Source organism: Muscardinus avellanarius, assembly GCF_963383645.1.
Source record: "Muscardinus avellanarius genome assembly, chromosome: 17".
NCBI classification, from domain to species: Eukaryota; Metazoa; Chordata; class Mammalia; order Rodentia; family Gliridae; genus Muscardinus; species Muscardinus avellanarius.
In genome coordinates, this window is record NC_137803.1 from 59,120,486 (window position 1) to 59,132,531 (window position 12,046).

General features: G+C 44.5%; 1 protein-coding gene across 15 annotated transcripts in view; it reads right to left on the minus strand.

Moving 5' to 3' along the window:
- Positions 1–12,046, minus strand: part of EPB41L3 (erythrocyte membrane protein band 4.1 like 3) — a gene marked incomplete at both ends in the record, with an annotated part of 110,809 nt that overhangs the window by 24,561 nt on the left and 74,202 nt on the right. For 8 of the 15 annotated variants that reach the window (XM_080714469.1, XM_080714466.1, XM_080714475.1 and 5 more), the window contains 2 exons: positions 5,861–6,081; positions 9,783–9,958. In XM_080714469.1, coding sequence (XP_080570595.1) covers positions 5,861–6,081; positions 9,783–9,958 — 397 coding nt within the window. Of the gene's footprint in view, positions 1–1,848; positions 2,392–5,860; positions 6,082–9,782; positions 9,959–12,046 lie in introns of all 15 variants that reach the window. The other 7 variants (XM_080714465.1, XM_080714477.1, XM_080714472.1 and 4 more) reach the window with 3 other exon arrangements.

The following is a 12,046-nucleotide window of genomic DNA, read 5'->3' on the forward strand; positions in this document are numbered from 1 at the left end:
GCTGGAAGGAGGGTGGCCGGGACCCAGCGGCCAGCGCTAGCTCCGTGAAGCTCCCTGTTCCTTAGCTCGCAACAATGAACTGCTGTGATTTGTTTTGCTGATGTAATGCAGACATGCCCAAATTTAACATGAACTCTCATGCGTCGATTACGAGATGTACACCCTGGGTTAGGCACAAGAGCTGTGTGGTTGGCTGAAGAAACGTTCAGTTATTCAGAATTTAGAAATGCAGGAATCAAGCCATTGATTTTGCTTCCTGTTAGCTTTGCAACTAACCGTGCTGGTTAAGGGAAAACAATTTAGGTTGGGAATCTGCTATCATAAACGAACTCCGTAGTTAATACCGTCTTCTTAACTGTCGTGTGTTCTGGTCCTATACTATTTGCTAATAGTGATATTAAAGCCTAGGGTTTAAAGTAGTTCTCAAAATAATTTCCAAGTATTAAAATAGTTACCTATATACGTGGGTACATATATCAGCGGGAGTTAGTAGCCACATATAACTCCCAAAGTTTGGAAAGGGCTCTTCAGCAACATCAGCCTTTTAAAAAAGCCTAGACATCCATTTCTAACACCTGTGAGAACATTCATGCTATTTTTTCCTTTTGCTATACAAAAATGGTCATAAAACCACTAAATATAGGTATTTAGATACCTTCGCAATTCTATACTGGCAGGTGCAGCTCAAATTATGACTTTCCGTCTGAGCAGGGAATCAAACAGACTTTCTTTTTTTGTGTCTGACTTTAGGATTTTTACATTTAAATGCTAGGTGCACTTGGCTTGTCTCCTGCCTCAGAAGCCCTTGTTTGGTGGGCAGAGGAGAGCTGGTGGGAGCCCGCAGAGAGGCGCAGGTGGGAGAGGACATGGGAACAGACTTTTAGGGGCAGCTTCTATTGTTTCCCCTATGCGCCCTTGCAAATTTGGAAAAAAGAAAAGAAAAGAAAAGAAAAAGCTGCTGTGCTGTTCACAGGGCTGCGGAGTGGTGGGAAAGGGGGAGCGATAGGAGAAGCTGCTGGCTCCAGTGCCAGCTCACCCAACTGCTGGGATGAGGGAGACCAAGTTCTTTCCCCGGCCCTCTGCATTCCTGGCTGAGGGCCAGAGATGCCCAGCCAACTTCCGTGACTTTACCGCACTGTCAACATGCGGGGCGTTTGGGCCCACGCTGGATTTGAAGAATCACTGTCATCTCGTATAGGACCAACACTGCTGACATTGCAGCTGGTTTATATCATGGAGAGAAACCTTAAATAAATCTCTCCGATTGTGTTTGGACACCACTGAGGACATGCATTTTCGGGTCCTCTTTTGTCCCCAAGGCTGATACCGCGTGGGCGTAGTGCACCAATGTGACATTCTTTCTGATCTACTCGGCAACTCTGTAACTACAGCCAAGGAGGGCAGTGGGGGCATTCCAGAATCTGCAGGGAGGAGAAGCATTTGTAATTTTGGAAAGCTACCCAGAAGATTAAAATCATCCTCTCTGGCAGCGCTCTTTCCAACTCTCCTTGAATCTCATTTAAGTTGGAAAATACTTATCTGTCTTCTATGCGATTGGTTTTATAAGATGGTTACTGAACAGAAACGTTCACTTAGCCCGGCTATCTGGTGGCTTACTTGAAACGGACACCTGGCGGAGTCCCTTCACCCCACATAAGAGTTCAATGGGGTGGGCCTGGGTCAGCCATATCCACAGCTTGTGCCTAACCCCGGGCCGGGTTGGACTCCCCAGCACAGACGATAAATGAGGTTCTGAAAGTAGGACCGCGATTCCAGCAGCCGGCTAACACTGTTTCGGACTGAAGCACAGAGCACGCAGGGGAGCGTGTTCTCTGCCGAGGTACACACCTCTTCCTCTGAACTGTCACTGGGGTCATTGTCTAGGGAGGCGCTCAAGGAAGCCGCCTTGGGCTCCAGGTAGCAGAGGCTCAGAGCCAGAGGGAAGGAGAGAGTGAGGGCGTATGGCACTGAGAAGGAGGCAGAGAGAAGGAAGAAGAAGATGAAGAGGAAGCAGGGCACGAGGGACGGGGAGCGGATGGGGAGGTAGCGCTGCAAGCTCTGGGGCAGGAGGTTGGTTTCGGACAGGTTGGGGAAAGACAGGTACCCATCGTCATCTAGGAGCGAGGGGAATGACTCGGGGAGCTGCAAAGAGAAGGAAAACAAGGTGGCCCCTTTGCCCGTTTGCTGCCGGTAGCTAAAGGCTACATCTTGGTCCCCTAAGTAAGCCTGCCCCTGGCCCTCGGAGTCCAGGGCGGGCTCCGCCTGGGGCTGCGGGGAGCCTGCTTTGCTTTCCTTCTCCTTCCGCCTCCTGCGGAGCTCTGTGGAAGATGCAGGGTCACAATGGGCTGATGGGGGTGACGGGGGATGGGAATCAGTGCTGAGCCCTGGTGACTGATGCGAAAGAGACAGAGAGAGACAGGATGCAGCAGAGATGCAAAGAAACAAAAAGAAAACTGCAATTAGTTCACTTTCTCAAGGGTTGGTCAATACAAAATCGTAAAACAAGAACTTTAGCACGAGGCTCCCTGGGGGAACTTCCGAGCCATCCCGCTGCATGCCAGTGTCTCCACCCACTAAGGCACTTCATACAGGGCAGGGGGTCTGTGGGCAACCCCAGCGTCGACCTGCTCCCCACGATCGTACCCAAGTAATGTCATGTACATATGTGAATCCATCTCTACGAATCTCACTAACACGTACAATTACAATGCGTCAGTAACATTAAAAAAATGATTTTAAAGGTTTCATTATGGGCCAACAGCTCTAGGGTTTTAAGAGCTAACAGAACTCTCTCATAAATCAAAATCAAGACTTTCATAACCATGTCCTGATGTCCAGTTAATAGATCTGTTATGATAACCAAATTAGAAATGAAAATCGAGAGTCCAATTCAAATTTTGATTTTTAAAAAATTTTTCTAGCATTATTCTTTTTCTGGGTTAGTCAAGCACACCCAAAGCAGGAGGGTTTTAAATCAAGACATTTCTGGCTCCATTCCTATTTGATATGTAGTTACAATGGGGGAGGGGGCTCAGCAATTGGCATTTCAGACCCCCCCAACACACACACAAATGAGGTTTCTTTGAAAAAGCTCCTATTTTGGCTCCTTTACCAGGATACAAGGGACACCTCGACTCATAGAAACGGTTTCAATAGGCTGACTAGCAGAAAGGAATGCGTTTTCTTGTAGCAGTTTCTGTGGGGTTCGTTTCTATTATTTGCCATCCATAAATAAGAGACAACTTCCCAACCTTCTGACTTCTCTTAGCAGAAAAAGGGCACGCTTATCCCTTTGGTTGGCGAGTTCTTCCCACAGCGTAAAGCAGGTGTTCATGGAGAAGAGTCCCCTGGTGAGCTGAGCTTTCATGAACAAGATAACTCAGTACCAGCTTAAGCCGCTGTGTGCGAGCGTGTGCGCGTGCGTTTTGCACACACCCTAAGGTCTACTGACCTTGGAGTACGGTGACTGCTCAACCTGGTTGGTGGTGGTTACCCAGTCCTGACTTGAAGGGAAGTGGTAAAGACAGCAGCGGAAGAAAATGTACACATAACACTATCATCTTGGGCAGGGCGTGGTGGCGCACGCTTGGAATCCCAGCATTTGGGAGGCTGAGACCTGGAGGATCGCGGTTCACGGACAGCCTCAGCTACTTAGTGAGGCCCTCTGCAACTCAGTGAGACCCGGTTTCAAAATAAAGGAAAAAAAAATAGGGCAGGGGGTGTAGCTCGGAGGTCAATGCCCCTGGGTTCCATCCCCAGACCCGCGCAAAAACAAAACAAAACAAAACAAAACAAAAAACAAAAAACAAATATCCAATAGTTTGGAACTTTTTTGTTGTTGTTGTTGGTGGTACTGGGGTTCCTGGAGTCCTTCACACTCCCAGACATATTTTTATACTTTTTATTTGGAAATAGGGTCTCTTAAGCCAGCGTGGCTGGCTTCGAACCTGCGCGATACTCCTGTCTCTGCCTCCCAAGCACGGGGATTACAAGTGTGTGCCACCACGCCCGGCTTATTCTTTATTTTGAAACAGGGTCCCACTGAGTTGTAATGGGCCTCCCTAAGTAGCTGAGGCTGTCCGAGAACCGCAATCCTCCGGTCTCCACATCCCAAATGCTGGGATTACAAGTGTGTACCACCATGCCCACCCAAGGATCTTCTCTTCAAAGAGCAAAATTTAAAAGATGATGCATTGAGTCATTGGCATATTCTACTGTTACTAGAGAAATTATTTATCTTCTCTATTAAGATGTTACTGTTGAGCCAGGTGGGGTGACATACACATATACCCCAGTACTTGGCTAAGACAAGAGGGTTGCAGGTTTGAGGCCAGCTTTGACAACTTAGTAAAACCCTCAGCAATTCAGAAAGTCTCTGTTTAAAAAAAAAAAAAAGCCGGGCATGGTGGCACATTCTTATAATCCCAGTACTTGGGAGGCTGAGACAGGAGGATCGCACAGGTTCGAAGCCAGCCTCAGCTACTTAGTGAGGCTCTCAGTAACCTACTGAAACCCTGTTTCCAAATAAAAAAATACAATAGGTCTGGGAGTGTAGCCTGGAGGTAGAAAGCCCCTGGGCTCCACCCTAGTATAAATAAGTAAACAAATAAATAAAATAGGACTGGGGTATAGCTCAGAGGTAGAATGCCCTTGAATTCAATCCCCATTTCCAAGGAAAAAAGAAAGCTAAAAATAAAAATAACCCAAAAGCTGTGACTGTTAAATTCTTACAGGAAGAAATATTTTCATGGATTTCTAACTGCAGATTCTCTGTCAATGTATCTACACTCGAAGAGCCACATGCCCTGTGACTCGGAGTGATCTCCAGGTTATATGAGCTTCATTTTCTCCTCTTTCCTCTGTCTCTGTGTCCTAAACATTCCAGGAGCCTCTCTCTTTCTCTATTATAATAAAAGGCATAGGTCTCCCCTTTACAGTGCTGGTTCATCAGACATAAACCTGATTTATTTTTATTTTTATTTTTGTAGTACTAGGGGGTACTCTAGTATCCCTAGGTGGAACCCAGGGGCTTCTCTACCTCTGAGCTCTACTCCAAGACCTATTTTTTTTATACTTTATTCAGAAACAGGGTCTCACTCCTGTCTCAGCCTCCCAAGCATGAGGATTATAAGCATGTGCCACCGCACCTGGCAATCCTGATTTTTTTAAAAATAATATTTAAGAAGAAATTTATCTGGGGGGAAATGAGGTCACAAAATGCAATAAATAAGACACGGGAACAAAATAAGACACGGGAACAATTGCTACACAATTCTCTTTTCGCCTACTGCTGCAAACTTCTGCCTTAATGTCCCCCTTTTTAAAATATGATCCCTCAGTCCTTTGCTGATTAGATTATAATTAATTTAAAAGACTAAGGGAGACTAATGAGAACCATAGAGACCATGGTCGCACAATGGGCTTGTAGTCAGAGGAACGACAGCGTGATTGTTGTCTGTCTAGAAAAATACCGCGCCCTGGGGGTAGGAGGATGGGGCCAGAAACAAAGACAATTGCTTTAGGGCCAGGTCTGAGCCTCGAGACCAAGCAGAAGCCCACCACGTCCCCCAAGGGATATAAGAGACACATACAGGACACAGGTTGAAAGTCTTATATAGCACGGCCCTCATTCAAATAAAAATTACCAAAAATATTAAGCAAGCAACTTTCCCAGGAAAAATGTTGGAACTCGAAGAGTAACTTAAAAGCTTGACCTATGAATGCAAAACGAAATAGGAACTAGTGAAATGAGTGCAGAAACCTGGAGGACCCTACGGCTTCACACGCTCCTGCTTAGATCCTCAGGTCAGCGCGGCTCAGAACGCAGCAGCGCCAGGAGGCAGCCCAGGAGGAGCTGTACCTTTCCCTCCTGCCGGATGGCCGTGACAGGCGTGGCCTCCTCGGCCTTCCTCCTCCTCTCCTCCTCCTCATCGCGTTCCTCCTCCGCCTTCTTCTCCGGAGTCACAGTGGTGATCAAGTTGGTCTGAGAGATACCCTTTGTCGTGGCGTACTGGCCAGTACCAACCTCTGCAGCAGACATAGAATCCTTCATGTATATTTCATGGTTTTCATTCACTGATGCTAAAAGCAAATACAATTGGAGAGACAAAATCTGAAATAGTTAAGCTGGAAGACAGATCAACAACGCCACTGTCATATTATTGGGTGGGGGCATACCACTACCAAATACCAAATTTCACTTGAAAAGAATATAAGCATTATCATAGACTCATCTTTCTGTTTCATCTAGACCAGTATTTGAAAATGAGTTCAATGCCCGTGTCTCGAAGCTCAGAGCAACGTGCACACATTCTCAGGCTTTCTGGCGAGGGTGGGGGGGGGTGGAGGTGCAGGGAAGGAGGTGACACTGGGCTCCCCGGGCACGCAGTGGCATGGCCACCAACTCATGGCAGCAGATGATGCTGATACACTTGACTCTGAACATACATTCGGAAGCGCCATTCACCAAGCAGTGAGCTGGTTTTACTATTTTATTGTTGTTGTTGTTGTTGACACCAAAGATTAAGAGAAAAGCAACCTTCACAAGAAATGTGTTCCTGGAGATTGAACCCAGGGGTGCTCTACCTTCGGTCTACACCCCCAGCCCTTTTTGCTTTTTCCTTTTGAAACAGGGTTTCAGTAAGTTGCTGACGGTCTCGCTAAATTGCCGAGACAGGCCTTGAACCTGTGATCCTCTTGTCTTAGCCTCCCAAGTACTGGGATTACAGGTATGTTCCACCACACCGAGCTTATTACTATTTTTTAATGCTGAAAAGTCTGTAACTCCCACAATATAAGAGCCCCAGGGGTATTACGTTGGCAGAGATTATAGAATTCACATGGCTATTCCATTCAACTGAAGCCTAGATTATGTTTTAAGATCCAGTGCATTTTAAACACTCTCTCTGCTATGATGAGACGCACATACATTCATTCACATCTCTAATATTTTGATAAAGCAAGACAAATGCTGCTGAATGAAATTCATGCAAACGCTGGGCATGCAAACATAAGAGATAAGGACAGCCTTTCATCCCAGCTAAAACGTCTTAGTGAAAGAGATGCTTAGTTTGGATAAATGTCAAAATCTGATGCTCGCTATTTCAGGTTTGAAATAACATACGAAATTTATTGAAACTTATAAAATGCTGTTTCTCAAATACACAGTAGCTGATCAGAGACAAAATATAATCTGCATTCATATTTTAGGGATTTTAACACATAAATAAAAGGAAGGATTCTGAAATAAGATCTCTTTAATAGCTAAACTACTTTACCAAAATATCTCTACTAAGATATTTCGCATCTCTTTATACTGATGAAAAAGCTCATAGGAGACGCGGTTTCTTAATGGACCAGTAAGGCTGTTTGATATAAGTTGTCGCCTTGCAAAAAGCTGTGTACGTTCCCACGTGCAGCCTTGGTACCCAGCTGAGCAGCAGCCGAAAACATACGAGACCTGGCAGGCCCACAAGGAGTGAGAGGACACAGACTAGCATCATTTTGGGGGCAGGGAGGAAGAGACACATGACATTAGTCCATCGGCTTCAGCATTGTCTTCTGTCTTCTCAGAAGTCATTATCACACAAAAGGTCAAGAGGAAAACAACATCCACAAGAAATGTGTTCCTTTGGGTGCACTTGGCTAACAAAGGGGAGGGTGTTCAGGGGAAAAGGGTGCAATTCTACAGAAGTTACTCAAGCACAGATTTAGGGGACGGACGAATAGTGAGCAGAGGTACCTGGAGAAGAGTAAGGGCAGAAAGCCAGAAGCAAGGCTTCAGTGTTTTATTACAGGCATCTTACTATCTTAAGGCAACTCCAAACAGTCCTGATATATATTTAGTCCCAAGAGTAAGATCTGGGTTTGGTATTCTGGAAATCTTAGAAGATACACAATGGCCCAGGTGCCCCTTGGTTTCCAGGACTATGTAGATACCATCACCCTGAGATGCTCAAGTTTTTTTTTATATAAAATAGTGTAGTTTTTACCTATGAACTTTCACACCCTGTGTGCCTTGAATCACCTCTAGATGACTCATAATGCCCGACACAACTTAAATGTGTTGAAATTCTATGAAAATTGTTGTCACAATGTATTATCTAAGGAACAAGGACAAGAAAAAAAAGCCCTCTACATGTTCAGTAGAGATGTAATTTATTTAAATAATTTTTTCAACTCACAGTTGGTTGAGCTTGCAGAATGGGAACCCAGAAATACAAAGAGCCGACTGTAATTAACTTCCTAGGCCAGCTCACAGGGTCGCGGGAGGATAATTATCAAATATTATTAAAATAATAACTATGTCTATACCAAGGCTGCTTTATAAACATGTCTTCACAACAACCCCGTTGAAGACGGCCTCGCTCCCATTTTATAGGTAGCCCGGTTAGACATGGAGAGTGGAAATCATTTGCCAAACACCTCTCAGAGGGAGAACCGAGACACCTACACTCACTCTGGAGTCACCTATGGCAAGTGACTGCTTTTCCCACTGAGTACTAACAACAGAATTGTGATTTCTTCCATTAACAGCTCATAAAGTACTCCAATAGGAAAACTCACTCACACACACTCTCTCTCTCCCCCTCTTTCTCTCTTTCTATTTCCGTGCTGGGGATTGAACCCAAAGGCCAAGGGCATTCTACCTCTGAGCTACACTCTCAGCTCTATTTTATCTTTTTATTTGGAAACAAGGTCTCACTAGGTTGCTGAGGCTAGCCTTGAACCTGCAATCCTCCTGTCTCAGCCAAGTATTGGGATTACTGGTGGATACCACCATATCCGGCTGGAAAAATAATTCTTAATCAGGAGATTCAGGAAATATCTCATCCTATCAACCACTCTGGGGTATGGTGAGAAGGGAGAGGGAAGGAAGGGTTTTTGAAGAACAGCTGCAAAGAAATAGGGACAGAGATGATCCCAGGGACTTGTCACATGTATTTTTAATTTATGTTTTAATTATTAATTCAAATCACACAACCAGTCCAGATTCTTCTGACTCTCGTTATTTGCACAGGATGGGTCTCGAATAACACAGCCAATCTCCAGGAGCTGTGAACCAGAGGACAGAGGCCTGGCCCTAGCTCAGTTCCTAGGTATCACTGTGGCCGCGTGGTGGGCGGCAGAAAGCGCACCCCCGGTATACCACAGGCTGCTGGCAGTTCACAGCTGTCAGGCAGAACGAAAAGCACTAAAAATAATTCACGGTTATATTATTTCTTAAGAAGGTCGTCTGCTTTATAGCTCTTTTACAGATGTCTCTGTTCTGCTCATTTGAATTAGCAGTGAGAACATTCACAAAGCAATGTCTTCCCAGGAGAGCTAGTAAATTCTCCCTTTCTTCTGGTTGCCACCAACTGACTGATGCAGGTCCAATTTTACACCTAAAATTCTTTAGAAACAGAGATAAAATGAGTTGGCAGTTTTCTTTCTGAAACAAACAGTCTGAGACAAAGCTGCCAATCTGTGATCTCGTAGCAGGTAAATCTATCTAGAATGCGAGCATCTTTCTCCAAACTCAGGTGCTGGCTTATCAAAACTATGAGCTCCTCATTCCCTACGTGCCTAATTTATCTGATTTTTATCTGCATCTACGAAGTAACAGACAGACAAACGCTTTCTGTGGAGGTGGGACCTTACAAATCTGCTAGTCATTACAGACGTACACTGCTTCTCCTTTCAAAGTATCGGAGAGGACCTGCATTGTTAGAAAACTCATGATGGGTTCCCGCTCTTTCTGGGCAACTAGCAATGAATACAAGTCAGCCAGCAATGCCTACCTCCGTCTAAGCTGCGAGACATGGTGTATCGTTTGCTGGATGAGCGTTCGAAGTAAGGCGCTGGGCGGTCTATCAAAGCACTGGCTCTTCTTGTTTGGGCTTGCGTTCTGCCACTATAACGGAACTTGGAACCCAAGGTTAGGAATTTCTTTGGAGGTGCTTCTGGTAGCAATAGCCTAAAGATAATTGGAGACAAACATCAAAAAGATCACTAAGTCAAATCGCTAATTCAAAGTGCTTTTCAAAAACTTTACTGCATTTCCTGTGCTAAGGGTTTAACACGCAACTTGCAGGTAAATGAATGTGACTTTACAAGACAAACTATCAATTCACACAGCATACATTACCAAGGAATGCTACAGAGATGGGATCCATAAAACAGGGTTGGGAATGTCACCATCCCATGTAAACAGTCTATGGTTTCCTAACCCCAAAGAGCAACTAAATAGATGAAAGGAGTGGTAATTTGTTATTCTGCAGACACGAATCTCCTGAGCCTAATACCATTTACTCCTTGCACAAGAGTCAAGTCAACATGGATCAAAGATCTGGAAATCAGACCAGAGACTTGGTAGTTACTTTCACAGAAGAGGGCATAACACCAACATGGGTAGAAACTTACTCAACAGGACACAAGGCACAAGAAATTAAAATAAAGATTAATACGTGGGATTATGTTAAACTGAAGAGCTTCTGTGGAGAAACGAAACTATCAATAACTTCAAAGGAGAGCCAACAAAATGGGAGATCTTTGTCAGCTACACCTCTGACAGAGGACCAATATCTAGAATGTACAAAGCACTCAGAAACCCAATCAGAACTAAATAGACACTTCACAAAAAAGAAATACAAATGGCCAATAAATATGTAAAAAATGTTCAATGTCATTAGCAATCAGAGAGATGCTAATCAAAACTACCCTGAAATTTCACGTAACCCCAATTAGAATGGCAATCATTAAAAACACAAATAATAATAATAAATGCTGGCGAGGATGTGGAGAAGTAGGAACTCCGATGCATTATTGGTGAGATTGCAAATCAGTGCAACTACTTTTAAAAACAATGTGGAGGATCCTCAGAAGAATAGGAATGAATCTACCATATGATACCATATGGTGCCAGTGGTACCAGCTATACCACTCCTGGGTGTCTACACAAAAGAACTGAAACCAGACTACCATAGTAATGCATGCATATCTGAATATAGCTGCACAAGTCATAATTGCCAAACTATGGAATCAGCTGAGATGTCTATCAACAGACAGATGGATTGTGAAGTTATGGGATATATACAGAATGGGATTCTACTCAGCCATAAAGAAGAAAAAATTTATGTCACTTTCAGGGAAATGGATGAGAGGAGAATATTATGCTAAGTGATAATAGTCAGTTAAAAATAGTGAAAGGTTGGATGTTCTCCCTCATTTGTGGGAGCTAGGGAGAAGTTGGAACAGAGGAAGGACCCCAGAGGAGGAAAAACCTTAGTGGAGAGAAGGAGGGGACCTAACTGAAAGGGATGGGAAGCAGAGGAAGACTGTAAGAAGGGAACATCTCATTGGACAGGATGCACATTCACAAACTTATCAAAGCCAATCACTGTGCTTAGCACAGGAAGGTGGGAAGGGAGAGGGAGTGGGGTGGGAACGGGGAAGGAGGGCTCAAGGAGTGCTGTGGGCCTCATGCCTCCATCTCTGAACTTCATCAAGATGTATGACTACAATGCACCAATTAAAAAAATAGAGACGTTATTGGAATGGTAAAGAATGGACTAGATATTTGACAAGGACACTCTAGAAATAAAGAGCGAAGCTGGGTGTGGCGGTGCATGCCTGCGATCGCAGCACTTGGGAGGCTGGGAGAGGGAGATGGCAGGCTCGAGGCCAGCCTCAGCCACACAGCAAGACTCAGCAACCTAAGAAAATTATGTTTCAAAACAAAACAAAAAAAGGGTTGGGGTATGTACAGCTAGAAGGTAGAATGCCTCTGGGTTCAATACCAATACCGTGAAACAACAACGACAACAACAACAGTGAAGATATTAAAAGAAAAAAAAAAGAGGAGTTGGGCAGATAAGTATAATACAAATGAAAGAAAACCATTCCAATTTAGCCAGATGTTCTTTTAGGATTTCTCATCAGGAACTCTGGTGACCGTAAGCTTGACGAGATAGAAAGGGCATGTTTGTGTATTTTTCTCTCGCTCACCCCCCTTTTTACTGTACGTGATTCCAGTCACTGCAATTCTTCCTGGCTCGTGGGAATC